Source organism: Microtus pennsylvanicus, chromosome 13 (assembly GCF_037038515.1).
Source record: "Microtus pennsylvanicus isolate mMicPen1 chromosome 13, mMicPen1.hap1, whole genome shotgun sequence".
Lineage (NCBI taxonomy): Eukaryota > Metazoa > Chordata > Mammalia > Rodentia > Cricetidae > Microtus > Microtus pennsylvanicus.
Genome location: NC_134591.1, coordinates 24,608,657 through 24,626,546, shown reverse-complemented (window position 1 = coordinate 24,626,546; position 17,890 = coordinate 24,608,657). Strand labels below are relative to the sequence as shown.

The window sequence follows — 17,890 nt, the reverse complement described above, 5'->3', positions numbered from 1 at the left end:
TCTATGTGTATCAGAATATTAAAAATGATGATTTATGCACATTAGGAAGAAACAGCTAGGACTCCATAACAAAGGAGCTAGTCTAGCATGCACAAAGCCCTGGCTTGATCACCAGAATCACGGGTCTTTTTCAAATTAAAGAAATAGAGAAAAACATAAACAAGAATCATAAAAATGTGAAAATAAACTATAGAACCAATATTAACATTTTTGGATTACTCCCAAACAGAAGTTTGAAAAGGAAGCAACTCTGTCTTACCATGCCACAGTTTAAATTCTTATCGACTTTGCAGAAAGTATGAGGAGGGGTTTCCCCTTTACTGGTGATTATAACACAGATGTCAGTTACAGCCAAGGAATTCTGGGACCGAGCTGGAGGAGCCCTGCGATAGGTGATAAAAATTCTCTGTGAAGTAGTTGAACTATTGTTGACATTGGCACAGCGACCATAGGGCGTGGCTTGGATCACTTCACATCCTGGAATAAGCCTTTCTTTCCCTTCATAGAGCACTCTGCATGGCAGGGAGAAAAGGGAGAGAAAGGGATTTAAGATTAATGCTGTTTTCTTCTTGAAATGAGCAAAGAAAACTTTGGTCATTCCTGTTCCTCTCCAAACTTCAACCAGAAACGAAAACTAAAATTACTACTTTAGGAATTATAAATCCTGGATTGTTTTTCAAAAGCTAGAACACGATTTAAAAAACAAAACTGGACTGAGCAATTCAATTTTTTATGACAAGAAACCTAAGCAAGACAATGGAACACCACAGACATCCTCCGGTCAGGCTTCAGAAATTCTATGGAGTACTCAATCCAGGGGGTTTCTGGAAAATGTCATTCCCAATTCCTGTCAAACTTTTATCTTTAAAAGTCCTGAGACCAAGTGAGTCCCACTCACTAGGGAGGCAGAGGCAGGAGGACCTCTGTGAGTTCAAAGTCAGTCTGTTCTATAGAGCTAGTTCCAGGCCAGGGAAATAAAGCAAGTCACAAATCCATCCATTCATAAATGATTCCTACCATCAAGTATGTAAAATGTGCCAAGTATTCCCACTGATACACAAGACCGACAAAGTCCAAGACCTGCCACGGACACACAGCCTGGGTAACAAAGCAAGATCCTATTTCAAAAAACCAAAACACTCTAGCTTGAGAGGTGGCACAGTGGGCAAGAGCACTTACTGTCAAGCTCAACCTCAGCTCTCATCGCTGAGACCCACATGGTGGAAACTGAGTCCTGTAGGATGAACTCCACACATACCCACACACACATATTTGCGCATGCATGCACCTACACACAAAATTTTTAAAATGTAATTTCAAAAGATGTAAAAAGTATATATGAAATGTGAAAAAACTGCAAGTCACATAAGATAACACAATTTTTAAATGGTCACACAACAGGACAGAGAGGCACACACTTTTTATTCCCAGCATTTATAAGGCCGAGGTCACAGAAATACATAATTAGACTTTCTCAGGAAAATAAAAGGGGGCAGGTGTGGTGATGCATACTTTTAATCCCAGCACTAAGGGAGCAGAGGCAAACAGATCTCTACGTAATGTACATGAATTCCAGGCCAGTCAGAGCTACATAGTGAGACCCTGTCTCAAAAAAAAAAAAAAAAAAGTAAGTGGGGCCGGAGAGATTGGGTCAGTGGTTAGAGCTCTGCTACTCTTCCAATAGATTCAGGTTCAATTCTCAGCACCTACAAGGTGGATCACAATCACCTGTAACTCTAGCTCTGGGAGATCTGATGCCCTCTTCTGGTCTCAAAGGACACTAAGCACATATATAGTGCCCAGACACACATGACACAAAGCACCCCACACATAAAATAAACAAACACACAAATAAGAAGAAAAAATAAGTAAGTAAAATTTTAAATAAAACATATAAACAAAATGGCACAAAACTAGGTGAAGGGTGTATGAGAACTCTGTTACCCTTATAGTTTCTGAGTCAGGTTAAAACTATTTTAAACTAAACTTTTTTGCCAGGACTTGGAACAACTAGGCAGAAGTAAAAGCTCTAGATCAGACTGGACTGTGCAGCTAGGCCATGTCTCCAGAAACAAAGTAAACACTATTTTTTTAAAATGCTTAAAATGAAATGTCCCTATTTTTTTTTAAGTAGGCAAAGACATGCAAGTGGCCAAAACACATGGAAGCTGCTGAGTATGTCAGATAGCAGAAGTAGAAATGATGAGCTATTATTTCATGTTCTATATGAAGAAAATCATCAGAAAGGTAAGAGGTTAGGGTATGGTAGCACTCGCCTTTTGTCACAGCACTCAGGAGGCAGGGGCAGGTACAGTCTTGTGAATTTGAGCCAATCTGATTTACACAGTAAGTCCTAGACAGCCAGGAACAGAGAGAGTCTGTCTCAAGAACAAAACAGAAAGACAAATAAGAGAACTAGAGAGATGCTCTGCAGATAAGAGCACTTGCTACTCAGATCCCAGCAATCATGTCAGATAATTCACTGCCACTAAAACTCAAGCTCCAGATCTGATGCCTCCTCCTGGCCCCCAAGAGCATCTGAACACATACAGATATGTATGTGTGTGTGTATGTATATATATATATATACACACATACATACATACACACAGATACAGAGAGAGAGATACACATTTTTTAAAGACAAATAAGTATTGGTAGGATGTACAAAAAAAATGAATCCTCATATACTACTGATGAAAAGTACTTGATTTAGAAAACAGTTTGATACGTCTTCAAAAACTTCCATAGAAGCAAGCAGTCTACTATGGGTATATAACCAAGACAAATAAAAACACAAATGCTCGTAAATCATTATAGTAGCCAAAATGTGGAGGGGGAAATCAAATGCCCACTAACTATTGAAGACAAAATATGAACATTCACAAGAAACTACTACTGTCCAGCAATTAAAACAATGGACTATATGGAAAAGCCCACCCTTGTCAAGTGAAGGAAGGCAATTTAGAAAAGCATGCCTAGTAGGACTGCATTTATATGATGTGCCCAGAAGAGGCAGGTGTTCGGAGACAGAAAGCAGAATAGTAACTTCCTAAGAGTAGAGGGAAATCAGAACATTAGCAAGTGCCTGCCAATTAGGTACAGGGTTTCTTTTGGGGGAGATAAAAATATTCTAAAATGGATTATAGTGACTGCTGCACAATTCTCTAGATACACTTAAAAAAACTGAGTAAATGTGTGAGTAATCTGTCAACATTAGTTACACAAAGCTCTTAAAAGGTCAACCAAATATTAACATCTATTCTAAAGGCCTAGCAATTTAAATCAAGACTCTATCAGCAACTAAGTGAACAGAAACAACAATGAGGGGCTGGAGAGCAGGCTCAGAGGTTAAAGCATGTACTGCTCTTTCATAGGACCCATTAGGTTCCCAGATCTACATCAGATCACAACCACCTGAAACCCAACTCCAGGATTTCCAACACTCTCTTCTAGCCCCGTCAGGCACCTACATGCATACGGCAGATGCAGACAGAGAGATTTAAAAAGATAAGCCTTAAATTTAAAACTCAAAATAAGTATGCAGAAGCTTATGGATCACAGCCGTGTAGGGCTGTAAGTCTACCCATTTTTCTGATTTTCTTATTTTCACTTTATGTGGATGAGTGTTTTGCCTGCAAGTATGTCTGTGCACCATGCATATTCAGTACCCTCGGAAGCCAGAAGAGGGCATCAGATCCCTTGGGACTGGAGTTACAAACAGCTGTTCAGAGTAAGGCAATTAATTCACTATTCCTGCATTCATAAAACATTAAGCAAAAAAATACATGAGAATTAAGAAAACAGCCAGGTGGTGATGGTGCATGTCTTTACTTCCAGAACTTGGGAGGCAGGCAGATCTCTGCGTTCAAGGACATACTGGTCTACAATGGCTGAGGGCATTAAAAATAAGAGTCAACTGTTTGTTGTATGCAAAACACTCAAAAACACACTGATGGAAAGTGGAATGATATAAAGCAATACTCCAAGAAAAGAGAATCTGAAAGCAAGCAGGACTACCTATATTAATTCAGACTTCAAGTCGAAATTATTTAGAAAATATCAAGTCCTTACATACTATCAGAAAGAACAAGCTACCAAATTACAATTAAAGTTGGGGGCTGGGGAGACAGCTAGTGGCTAAGAGTGCTTCCTTCACAACAATCCTTAGGACTAGAGTTCCGATCCCAGTATCAATGCAAGAGCCAGCATCCTCACACCTGTAACCGCAACTCAGAGGTAGATAGACTGAAAGATCATCAGGGTTTCCTGGGTCCATCCAGCTGAGAAAACACAAGTTCCAGGTTCAGGGAGAGACCCTGCTTCTCAAAGGAATTGGAGGAAACTGAGTAAGCTACCCTACACCCTATTCTGGCCTCCATTATGTGAACAGGAGCACACAAGTATCCAACAAACAAGATACATTGTACACACAGAGAGAAATAGAAAAATGAATAAATAAATTAAATAGTCATAAATACCCAAACACTACTGAACACAAGGGATAGATAAGACCAGATATAATATGGGGTACTGAAATACTGTTCTTTCATCAGCAGATACACCAAATCAACAAACTTCAGATTTAAACTGTACCATAAATCAGACAGAAAAATTCTGCAGAATGTCATCTAACAGCTGTATAATATTCACTTCAGCATCCTGTGAACTTTGTCTCTATTATGTATCTCTGGCTGTCCTGAAACTTACTCTGTAGACCAGGCTGGCCTCAGACTCACAGAAATCCACCCTTCACCTGCCTCTGCAAGTGGGATTAAAGGCATGTGTTGTGGAATAATCTTTTTATACACTGTGAATATGTGTCATCCAGACTGGTTTAATAAGTTGTGAATAGCTAGGCAGGGTTTTCAGAGCAGAGAGAACACCGGGAAGAGGGCGGGAAGAGGGCGGAGCTGCCAGTCAGGCATGGGGGAAGCAGCATGGACAGTACAGCATAAAGATAATAAAGCCACGAGGCAGAAAGCAAATTAATAGAAATAAGTTAATTTAAGTTATAAGAGCTAGTTAAAAACAAGCCTAAGCTGTCAGTCAAGCTTTCATAATTAATAAATAAGAAGTCTCCACGTTGATGTGGGATTCCCCTCTACATGCAGTGAATGCCACTGGTTAACAAAGAAGCTACTTTGGACCTACTGCAGCACAGAATAGGGCAAGGCGGGAATTCCAAGCAGATAGAGGAGAGAGTAGGCGGAGTCAGGAGAAGCCGGTTAGTCTCCACAGGAGGCAGATGCCAGATGGAACCTTACTGGTAGGCCACAACCATGTGGAAATATACAGATTAATAGAAATGGGTTAATTTAAGATGTAAGAGTTAGCTAGAAATATGCATAAGCTAATAGGCCAAGCAATGTCTTAATTAATACAGTTTCTGTATGGTTATTTTGGGTCAGGGCAGCTGGGAAACAAAAGAGCAGTCTCCAACTACACCGTGTAGTTATTTGGGAGTTGGCAAGTGGGACAGAAAAGTCCACCTACAGACATGCACCACAATACCTAATTTTATTTTTTTTAGCCAAGTTTTAACAAAACAAAAATTGAAATAATTTTCTAGTATATTATCAGACTATATCAGAAAAAAAGGGAAAAATTAATACCAATAGACTGACAGTAATTCAAGAATTCAGGAGGCCAAAGTAAGAGGGATTGGGTCATCACAGAAAGTTCCAGGCCAGCTTGATCTACATAGTGAGGCCCTGTCTCAAAAGTACAGGGGCTGTATATGTTGCTCACTCAGTATTAGAGCACATGTCATCATGTATACTGCTTTGGATTTAATACTCAGCAACCCAGAAAATGAAGCAAAAAGGAAATATCAATAGCAATATAAACTACAAACACAGGGATAATGCTCTTGTACACTGTAAAGATTTGTCACTCATACTGACCAAATAAAACATAGTAGGTAGGCAGGAAGTATAAGCGGGGCAATCAGACTAAGCAAATTCTGGGAAGAGGAAAGGTGGAGAGTCAGTTAGTTACAAGCCAGACACAGAAGAAGCAAGATGAGAATGCCTGACTGAAAAAAGGTACCAAGTCACATGGTTAAACATAGACAAGAATTATGGCTTAATTTAAATTCTAAGAGCTAGTTAATAATAAGATTGAGCTAATAGGCCAACAGTTTATAATTAATGTAAGTCTTGTGTGGGGATGGGGGTAGGAAGTAGTACATATAATTTACCAGACCTTTGGAATATAGCAAAGGTAGTTCTAAAGAAAGATAATAATAAAAAAATCAAGGGTAGCAACATAGTTCAGTGATCTCCAGATGCACATTGTTAAGTTTCAAACCCAGAACAAATGACTAGGGTGCTTATTTAACATATCAAGGCAGACCTGGCAGTCAGCTTCTCCCAGCAGCCATCAGTCCCTACCTGTTACTGGGTACAGATGGGAGGATACCCCAGCCTCTACCCTGAACTCTCCAGCCCAGGGGCTGGGCTGCCCCTCCCCAGAGGCTCTTCCATATATAATCTGGACATTTTGGTTTCCTGCCCCTTTTTGTACCTTTGGCCTCCTGGCTGCTGCACCTGGTTCCCCTCTCTCTCCTCTCCCTTTCCCCTCCCTCTCCTCACATGGCCCAGCTCAGTCTGGTCATGTCCATTCCAGACTCTCCCAGGTATCCCTGCCTCTGACTGTGCTCTCCCACATATCGTAATAAACTTTCTCCTCCACCATACCTAGGAGCAGTCATGCCCTTTCCTTTTTATTTCTTTTTTTCATTCACATACCACTAATATGTGTCCACTCTCACACACACACATATATACACAGCACTGGATAGATGGACAGATGGACAGACAGACAGATGGACGTATGGATGAAGTTAAAAACCAGAATCAGAGAGAGATCTCAAATAAATGGTACGCCCCAGTCTTAGATAAGCAAGAACAAGACAGATAATGGTGGTGCACACTGTAATCACAATTTTAAATGTCAGAAGCAGTTCAAGGCCAACCTGGGCCACAGAGTGGGTTTCAAACCTGAGCTACCAATTAAAACCAGCTGAATCTCTGTAATACATGGTGGAAGGAGAGGACCAACTCTGGAATGCTGTGTGGCCACCCACAAGCTCACTGCAGCACACGAGCAGTGCTTGCATATGGACAAGCATACAATATACACACAAAAGTAACAACAACAAAAAAACCACAATCAACTTGATTTCATTACAGACAGGAATGGATGATTCAACATATGCAAGTCAATAAACATGATGTAGGACATATATAAAGCACAAAATCAAATGATCATCACAATGGATTTAAAAAAAAAGGCCTTTGCCCAAACTCAACATCTCTTCATAATAAAAGCCCTGAAGAAGCTGGGCATAGTGACATGCATCTTTAATTCTAGCACTCCTGAAGCAGAGGAAAGTGGATCATTGTGAATTCCAGGTCAGACAAGGTAACCTAGTAAGACCCTATCTCAAAAAATAAACAAACAAATAAATGAGTGGATGGATTAATAAATTAATGAAAGAAATAAAAAGAAAAAATTGTAATAGCAAAAATCTAAGAATAAATAATAGCAGGTACTCTTTATATAAACCAAGAGCTAATATTACATCGGGGAAAAATACGAGAAGACTTTCCTGTAAAGCCAGACAATGGACATGAATGTCAACTCTTTTTCTCAATCATACAATTAAGTGCTAAACTTATTATTACCCAAAGCAATAATGTAAGAAAATAATGTAAATAAAAGGGATACAAATAGAAAAGAAAGAATTCAAATTACCCCTATTTGCAGACCATATGATCTATGCTTATACTTTGCCACAAAAGCAGATACTAGAATAGTAGAATACAGGGATGGAGAGATGGCTCAGCAGTTAGAAGCACTGACAGTTCTTCCAGCGAACCCGAGCTCAATTTCTAGCACCCTCATGAAAATTCACAACTGTCTCTAACTACAGTTCCCAACACCCTTGCACAGGCAAAATACCAATGAACATAAAAATAAAAATAAGTAATTTAAGAAAAGAAAGAATACAAGACCTAGAAATGAACCCATGCAGCTTCAACTCCCTGATGCTTGACAAAGATGTCAAAAACACACACCAGGAAAAAAGAAAACTTCTTCAATAAATGCTACCAATAAAAATTCAAAACCATACACAGAGGAATGAAATTTCTTACCCTGTGCAAAAATCAATTTAAAATATATTACATGTTAAAATATAAGATATTAAACACTGAAAGTACTAAATGAAAGCACTTGGGGACACACAGTTAATGATCTTCTCAATAAGACCCAATAGCTCAAGAAATAATAGTAAGAATTGACAATCATGACTGCATGAAATTAAAAGCGGTATAACAAAGAAAATGCTTGGGGTAATGAACCAAGAGTCAATTAATGGCCCAGTACATGCCACCAAGCCTGATGACCTAAGCTTGACAGCCAGGATCTACATGGAAGAAGAGAACTGACTTACACACGTCCTCTCACCGCTGCGTGTACACTGTGGCACCCCCCCAACACACATACACAAACACAAGTAAATCTAATAATCTTTTTTAAAGTTTCCATTTCACTCCAGTAAAAATGACTATAGTCAAGAAAACTTAAATAATGCAAGAATAAGGGGGAAAGGAACCTTCTTAAGCTGTTAGTGGTAATCTAAGTTATTCCTGCCACCATGGAAATCAATATGGAAGTTGCTCAAAAAGTTAAAAACAGAACTAGTACACTACCTTGTTAGCCCCCTCTTGGGTGTACACCCAAAGGAATCAAAGCAGGCATACTACAGCGACACGCTGCATACTCGTGCTTATCACAGCACTACTCACAACAGTCAACGGGTGACAAAAGGCTAGGTGCCCATCAACAGATGCATGGATAAAATGAAAAAATGCAGTACAGAAACACAATGGAATTTTATTCTGCCATGATGAATGAAATTATCTCATTTGTAGAGTATTGCATACAAGTGGCCATTATCTACCAGAATTGGAGCCAGAATCAGAAAAACAAACGTCACTCATTTTCTCACACGTGCATAATCTAAATTTATATGAAGAAGTGTGTGTGTGTGAAAGTCACACACAAGTTCATTCTTAACACTGGGGAGGTAGAGGCAGAAGGATCGAGTGTAAGACCATCTTCAGCTATACAGCAAGTTTGAAGTCAGCCTGGTATACACAAGATCCTGTCTCAAAACTTAAGTCTCAGCAGGTAGAGACCCCTGCCATTAATCCTAACAAACTGAGCTCAATCATTAAGTCATGACAAAAAGAGAAAGCTGACTCTCTCAAGTTATTTTTTGACTTCTGTGTGTACGTACATGCACACAAAATGAACAAACACATAATACAAAACAAAATGGCATATAGTAGCACATCACAGAGCTCAGGAGGCAGAGGCAGCAAATCTTTATGAGTTTGAGGTCAGCCTGGTCTATACACCATATTCCAGGCCAGTCATACTGAAATCCTGACTTGGGGGGAGGGGCAGAGAATCATGAGAGCCAGTGATATGTATACCTGCTAGCAAGTCCAACAACTTGAGTTGGATCCCTGAAACCTACAATGGTGGAAGAAGTTGCTCCATGACCCCATCATGACCCCACATGCATACCATGTGTGTTAACACACACATAAAACACATGCATGCATGCATGCGTGCGCACACACACACACCTTGGATACACTAGCACAGAACAGAACAATGACATGAAAGAAGACAGACTATTTGTGAATAACAGCAGGATCACTGGGGAGGGGGACAGAGGCAAATGAGCCAAGTACACTATATACAAGCATAGAAATGTCATAAATGCAAACAAAAAGACCAAAATGGCATTTATAAAAAACTTAGAATTAATATTTTCAATAATAAAACCTTAAAACTTTTCCCTTAGAATCAGGATTGAATTTAATCCCACCAAAGCATTAAGAATTTTTTCTCTGTGTGCCACTGTGACAACTAGCATTGAAGAAGCCCGAGTGCATAGAATTCCATGGTACATGTGTTAACTTGAAATGTTTACTTAAAAATTAATTACAGATTATTTATTTTTTACCACCAATCTCTGATACAAAATATCCTTTAATGTTTTACACATACTGGAAAATAATAAAAATGTTTTATGAACAGTCAAAAAAAAAAAAAAGAATCAGGATTGAGACCAAATGGCTACTATGAAATAAAACTATCCAAACTGTACAGGAAGGTGAAACTATGTACATTTCCAGGCGACATCATCTTGTATTTTCCAATAAAGCATAACAAAGCCCAAGCAAGCAGAAGGCTAATGAACCCACAGAAGCAGGGGAGTACACTACTTACATATGCGCCCCAAAACTGTTTAATGTAATCTCCGTGAAAATTGCATGTTTTGTATAAGAGACAAACTGAACCTAAAAATACTCGTCAGGGTGCTCTCAAATAGCTAAATATCTACAATCCTTTTATGTATGGTGCTGGGGGTGGGGGTGGTTCTGAGACAGGCCTTCATGTAATCCATCAAACCAGATATGTAGCCAAAACAGCCCTGAGTCCTACCAGAATCACATGCGAGTACCTCTAAGGCCACCTGGCTCTACCATCAGTTTTTACTAGGGGTAGTTTTATAATAAACACAACACTTCAATATAATATCCACACATGAGAGGACTACTGACAACTCAAGAACAACGGCAATGGGTTTTTGATCCTACTGCATGTACTGGCTTTGTGGGAGCCTAGGCAGTTTGGATGCTCACCTTACTAGACCTGGATGGAGGTGGGTGGTCCTTGGACTCCCCACAGGGCAGGGAACCCTGATTGCTCTTTGGGCTGACGAGGGAGGGGGACTTGGTTGGGGGAGGGGGAGGGAAATGGGAGGCGGTGGCGGGGAGGAGGCAGAAATCTTTAATAAATAAATTTAAAAAAAGATTTTTAGGAGGACCTAGAATGAAATGATCTTTCCCCTCCAAAAAATAAAACTCCACTAGAGAACAAAGCTATAGCTACATCTCAGATGGGACCAGAGGATGGATGCTATAATAAAATGATTGACTAGAAACAAACAAACAAAAATATCCACACATGATAAATCACTAGGGGATTATAAAGCAGCATAATTTTCATAGGAAAGTATCAACACAAATTTCTGAAATAAAGTCTTTTTAGCAGTAACAGTAACAAAGAAATCTTCACTGACTTCATTGACAAAATACTTCACAACTGTGATGTATTTATTTTTACTTATATCAGTATGAGGGTATGAGAATCCCCTGTTACTGACAGGTGTGAGTGGCCATGTGAGTGCTGGGTATAAGCCAGGACCTCTGGAAGAGTAGAGCTATCTCTCCAGCCCCCTAATATCTTTGGGGGGAACCATTTTTTCACTTTTTTCTTTCTTTCTTTTAAAGCAGTCCTGAGAATTGAACCTACAAACTCATATGCATTGGGCAAACCAGGCCCATCTCCAGTTCCCAATTTAGAAAGGAAGAGAGGAGAAATGAGTTCCCCTAAGAGCAATATTTGAGACAGGATCTCTTGTAGCCCAGACTGGCCTTGAACCTAGTATACAGACAAGGATGGACTCCGATTTCTAATCTTGTCTCTACCTTCTAAGTGCTTTGGAGTACATGTACAGGTCACCACACTTGGCTTCCAAATATATATACAGTGTCTTTTATCATAGCACTTCACATTTATATAACTAATCAAGAGTATGTATAGACATGCAATATATCCTTGAACTTAATCTTGAAATAAAAAATAACAACTACCAGAAAGTTCAAATTTCTACTACTATATACCTTCTTATTTTTAAACAAATTTAATTCCCTTTACCATTGCAAAAGAAAGTGATCATACCCAATATCTGTAAGGGGAGGTTTATCTCTCCCTCTCTTATAACACAGGAAAAGCTCTGGGCTTTTCAGACTTCCATAGTTCAAGTTTGCTTGGAGTGCTGACGGAGTGGCTTCAACACAGGTGTACCCTTCGGGTACAGCTTCCCCAGCTGACTTGATAATAACTGCAATGTCTGTGATTGGAGCTTTAGGGCCAGTTGATTTAGTATCTATACGGTTTACTTCTTGATCTAGAAGAGTTGATGTATCCGTGAGACCTGCCACAACAAAGTAGTCTGTCACTCTTGGTCCTTTGTCTTCTATCATGACTGCTATCTGTTTCCTAAAACAGAAAAGAAATGAAATCAATGGCTGGAAATACTTTATACTGATCAAAATTAAGGCATCCTTAAATTAGGAATAACCAACTACCATACTTCTCAGATTTACAATCAAACTTCAATCTGTAAGGTTTTATCATCTTATCAGCTTTTACCTAAATTTAAAAAAAAAAGTAGGTCTGGTACATTTCCAACACAACTACAGTCATTTCATGTACCTATAGCTCTTATTTACTACAACAGCTGGGTGTGGTGGCTCAATCTGTAATACTAGCACTTGGAAGGCTAAAGCAGGAGGATTTTAAGGCTAGCACTACACAATAAGACCCTGTTCCAAAACCCGGAAAAGGGGGCCATTGAGATGGCTCAAGAGGTAAAACATCTGCCTCAAAATCCTAACGACCTCAGCTGGATACCTGAAATCCACAGCGGGAGAAAGTCAACTCCCCTGCAAGCTGTCCTCTGATCTCCACACTCACAATATGGCATGCACTCATACACACACCTACCCACAAACATGCACGCATACACATGACTATTCATTAAAGATTTAAGAGCTGTTGATCCAGGTAATAATATGGATGAGTAAAATGATGTGACAGCAACCAGAACACAGAGAAAGAAAGAGAAGGGGGGGGGGGGCTGGCTGGCATAGAATTCATGTATGCCAGGCTAGCCTCGAAGTCATAGAGATCCATTCGCATCTACCTCCCCAGTGGTGGGATTAAAAGTGTGCACCAACATACCCATATAAATTTTATAAACTTGTTGGAAAGATGTCTCAGTGGTTAAAAACACTAGCTACTCTTCCAGAGGTCCTGGATTCAGTTCCCAGCACCCCACATGGTGGCTCAAAATCATCTATAACTCACATCTCAGGGGGATCTGACGCCCTCTTCTGGCCTTTAAGGGTACTGCATGAATGTAAAGCAAAGACATACTTGTAAGAAAAACACACACATTTTTAAAAAATCTCACATATATGTATATATGTATATATATATATATACATATATATATATATGCATGCCTGGCATGGTAGCATAAATCTTTAATCCAACCATTTGGGAAGAACAGCAAGTGGATCTCTGAGTTCAAGGACAGACTGGCATACAGAAGGAGTTCCAGGACAGCCAGGGCTATACAGAGAAACCCTGTAAAGGGTTTTCTCAATTAACTAATTTATTTATTAATTTTAGAGGTTATATGATAAAAGACAATATCAGGAGAAAATAGTGAAGAAGGAGGAAACTTGGGATATGGATGGATATCTTCACTACCTTGATTTTGCAATGATTTCCCAAGTGTATATATTTGTGTCTTTGAGGATATTTGATTTCATTATTTCAGAATATCATACAATATAGTTTGAGATCATATTTAATCCCAGCTGTTGATTTGACTCCTCCCAGATCTACCCTGAATTTCCTTCCCACCACCTGACTTGGTGTCTTTTCCAATTTGCACTGCCCACATACTCAGGGATGTGAGGCCATCCACTGCAGTGTGTTAACCTGCCAGGAGCTACAACCCTTAGAAGAAAATTAACTCTCTGTCCGCCAGTGTTCATCAGTTGTCAATAGCTCCTCAGTTAAGGGTAAGGACTCTTGGCCCCTGTCCCCCTCCAAGATTTATACTTTTTTTTTTTTGGTTTATCGAAACAGGGTTTCTCTGTGGCTTTGGAGCCTGTCCTGGAACTAGCTCTTGTAGACCAGGCTGGCCTCGAACTCACAGAGATCCACCTGCCTCTGCCTCCCGAGTGCTGGGATTAAAGGCATGCGCCACCACTGCCCGGCAAGATTTATACATTTCAAGTAGGAGCTGTACATTTTATCTATATTATTGTCTTTTCTAAGTTTTTATTAACATGTATCAATTATTCACAAAATAGGTTTCATTATGACATTTTCATACATGTGTATAGCATATTTTGATTATATTCAAAACTCCTTGCTGGGCATAAGGGTACAGAACTTTTTAATGGAGTAATTTAATGACAGATACTCCATTTCTCTGCTGTTTTATGTGCATTTAGAGTCTATCATGTTTTATCTTCATTTTTGGACTATCCCAAATGTCTTCTAAATTACTTTTTGATCCTCTCAATGAACCCCACTTTGTTTAAAAATTCCTTATTTCTAATCATGTACGTCTTTTATATATGCCATCTCACTTTTACGTCCAATTTATTTTAAGACAAATATTCTTGCATAATGGAATTTCTTCAAATTATTGAATTTCTTCAAATTACATATATTTTTCATTCAATACCAAACATATAATAACATATTAAAAATAACAAGTTCTACTTCTAATCTGATGGAAGAGGGTCATCTTTCTATCTGTTGTTTTATTGGTTAAGTAATAAAGAAACTGCTTGGCCTCTGATAGGACAGAAAATTAGGTAGGTGGAGTAGACAGAACAGAATGCTGGGAGAAAGAAGCTGAGTCAGGCAGTCGCCATGATTCTCCCACTCCAGACAGTCGCAGTTTAAGATCTTCCCTGGTAAGCCACCTTGTGAGCTACACAGATTATTAGAAATGGGTTAGATCAGTATGTAAGAGCTAGCCAATAAGAGGCTAGAGCTAATGGGCCAAGCGGTGTTTAAAAGAATACAGTATCCATGTAATTATTTCGGGACATAAGCCATGCGGGCGGCCAGGTGTGGGACGCAGCCCCGCTGCTCCTTCAACACTAGTCAACTAGCCAGAGTAAAACTGCTATCTTGTGATTATTGCCCTAAATCCCAAGGGATCGTTTTAGCATGACAGCAGCATAAGGAGTAGGGGCGGTTGGAGCAATAGCTCAGTGGTTAAGAGCACTTACTGTTCTTACGAAGTACCCAAATTTGGTTCCCAGTTCCAGGAGACCTGATACCGTCTGACCTCTGCAGGGACCAGGCACACACATGGTGCATATTAATACAAGCACTCAAATACACAAAATAAATAGGCCTTTAAAAAAGACAAAATAAGACTGGAGGTGATAGCACCTGTCTTTAATCCCAGCACTCAGGTGGATCTCTGTGAATTCGAGGCCAGTCTGGTCTACAAGAGCTAGTTCCAGAACAGGCTCCAAAGCTACAAAGGGAAACTCTGTCTTAAAAAACAAAAACAAACAAAAAGACAAAATAAAAGAGTTGCTAATTTGGAAGAAGGGTGTCAGAACACAGTCCAAGAATAGAGTCATGTGAGAATTCTGAGCACTTGTGAGAAAAGTCCAAAAAAAAAAAAAAACAAGACAAGAGTCTTGTGATCTCAATTTCTTTAAAACACAGAATTGTTCTTGGAATGTGTTTTCGTGTTCCTCCCAAGTATGAGAGATAGGAGTGAGTTTACTTCACCTGTTACTATTCATATGCCTCTCCTGAAAAACATGTACAGCTTGTCCTTCTGATTATATGCTTTATTCGGGTGATTCTTCTTAACTCTCTGAGCATAAATTGTCTGATGCTCTGAATAAAGCTGGCTATTGCAAGAGACTTGAGTCAGCCCCATTTTAGGCCCTCTCTCCCAGGTTCACCTGCCAACTAGAGCAGTAAACAAAAAGGATCAGTAGGAGTGGGAGGGAGACAGGAGAGGAAAATGAAAGGTTAAAGAAGTTGTGTTGTTGTTGTTGTTGTTTGAAACAGAGTGGTATTATGTAACCCTAGCTGCACAGAACTTTATAGCAGACCAAGCTGACTTGCTGGAGATTGACTTGCCTCTGCCTCTTTTATTTTTTAAAGATTTATTGGGGGGCTGGTGTGATAGCTCAGAGGTGAAGAGCACTGACTGCTCTTGCAGAGGACCTGGGTTCATTCCTAGCATACGCAGGGCAACTTAGAACTGTCTGTAGTTCCAGCTTCAAAAAAATCTGACATATGGCCGGGCGGTGGTGGGGCACGCCTTTAATCCCAGCACTCGGGAGGTAGAGGCAGGTGGATGGCTCTCTGTGAGTTCGAGGCCAGCCTGGTCTACAAGAGCTAGTTCCAGGACAGGAACCAAAAGTTAAGGAGAAACTCTGTCTCGAAAATCCAAAAAAAAAAAAAAAATCGGACATACTCACCTGAATCATCAATGGGGCAAGGGAGAAATTAAAGAATTCCTAAACTTCAATGAAAATGACCACACAACATACCCAAATTTACAGGGCACAATGAAAAAACTTTCCTCCTAGGAAAGTTCATAGCATTAAATGCCTACATAAAGAAGCTGAAAAAATTCCACACTGGTGAATTAACAGAACATTTGAAAACTTAGAACAAAAAGAAGCAAACTCACCTAAGAGAACTAGATGGCAGGAAATAAAGTGAGAGCTGAAGTCAACAAAATAGAAACAAAGAAAACAATACCAAAAAAGAAAAATCAATGAGACAAAGAGTTGGTTCTTCTGAGAAAAATCAACAAGACAAACCTCTATCCAAACTAACCAAAAGGCAGAGAGAGAATATCCACATTAACAAAATCAGAAATGAAAAGGAGAACATAACAAGAGATACAGAGAAAATCGAGAGGATCATTAGGTCATATTTGAAAAACCTGTGCTCCACAAAATTAGAAAACTTAAAAGAAATGGACAACTTTCTGGATAAATATCACTTACCAAAATTAAATCAAGACCAGATAACAAATTAAACAGAGCTATAATTGCTAAAGAAATAGAAAAAGTCACCAAAAGTATCCCAACCAAAAACAGCCCAAGACCAGATGGTTTCAGCTTAGAACTAATAATAATACTCCTCAAATAGTTCCATACAATAGAAACAGAAGGAACAAATTCTTTTTATGAGGCTACAATTACCCTGATACCCAAACCACATAAAGACATTACTAAAAAAGAGAATTACAGATCACACTCATGAACATTGATGCAAAAATAGTAAATAAAATACTGGCAAATCGAATCCAAGAACACATCAGAACCATCATCCACTATGAGCAAGTCAGCTTCATCCCAGAGATGCAAGGATGGTTCAACATACAAAAATCTGTCAACGTAATCCACCATAAATAAACAAACTGAAAAATAAAAACCACATGATCATCTCATTAGATGCCAAAAAAGTTTTCGACAAAATACAACATCCCTTCGTGATAAAGATCTTGGAGAGAGCAGGTATACAAGGAACATATCTAAACATAATAAAAGCAATAAAGAGCAAGCCAACAGCCAACATCAAACTAAATGGAAACTTCCAGCGATCCCACTGAAATCAGGAACAAGACAAGGCTGTCCACTCTTTCCATATCTTTTCAATATAGTTCTTTAGGTTCTAGCTAGAGTAATAAGACAACAAAAGGAGATCAAGGGGATACAAATCGAAAAAGTCTAACTCTCACTGATCACTGATGATATGATAGTTTACATAAGCGAGCCCAAAAATTCTACCAAGGAACTTCTACAACTCATAAACCCCTTCAGTAATGTAGCAAGATACAAGATTAACTCAGAAAAATCAGTAGCCCTCCTGTACACACATGATAAAAGGGCTGGGGAAGAAATCAGAGAATCAACACCCTTCACAATAGCCACAAATAGCATAAAATATCTCAGAGTAACTCTAATCAAACAAGTGGAAGACTTGTATGACAAGAACTTTTAATGTTTGAAGGAAGAAATTGAAGAAGACACCAGAAAGTGGGGAGATCTCCCATGCTCCTGGGTAGGCAGAATTAACATAGTAAAAATGGCAATCTTACCAAAAGCAATCTACAGAATCAACACAATGCCCATCAAAATCCCAGTAAAAATCTTCA

General features: G+C 39.2%; 1 protein-coding gene across 3 annotated transcripts in view; it reads right to left on the bottom strand.

Annotated features, from left to right (window-relative positions):
* The window catches only part of Dennd4c (DENN domain containing 4C), a 98,654-nt gene that overhangs the window by 68,307 nt on the left and 12,457 nt on the right, over positions 1-17,890 (bottom strand). For all 3 annotated transcript variants that reach the window (XM_075945740.1, XM_075945739.1, XM_075945741.1), the window contains exons 2-3: positions 11,833-12,153; positions 260-512 (exon numbers count right to left, since the gene is read on the bottom strand). In XM_075945740.1, the coding sequence (XP_075801855.1) occupies positions 260-512; positions 11,833-12,137 (558 nt within the window). In that variant the 5' untranslated portion in view covers positions 12,138-12,153. The remainder of the gene's footprint in view (positions 1-259; positions 513-11,832; positions 12,154-17,890) is intronic.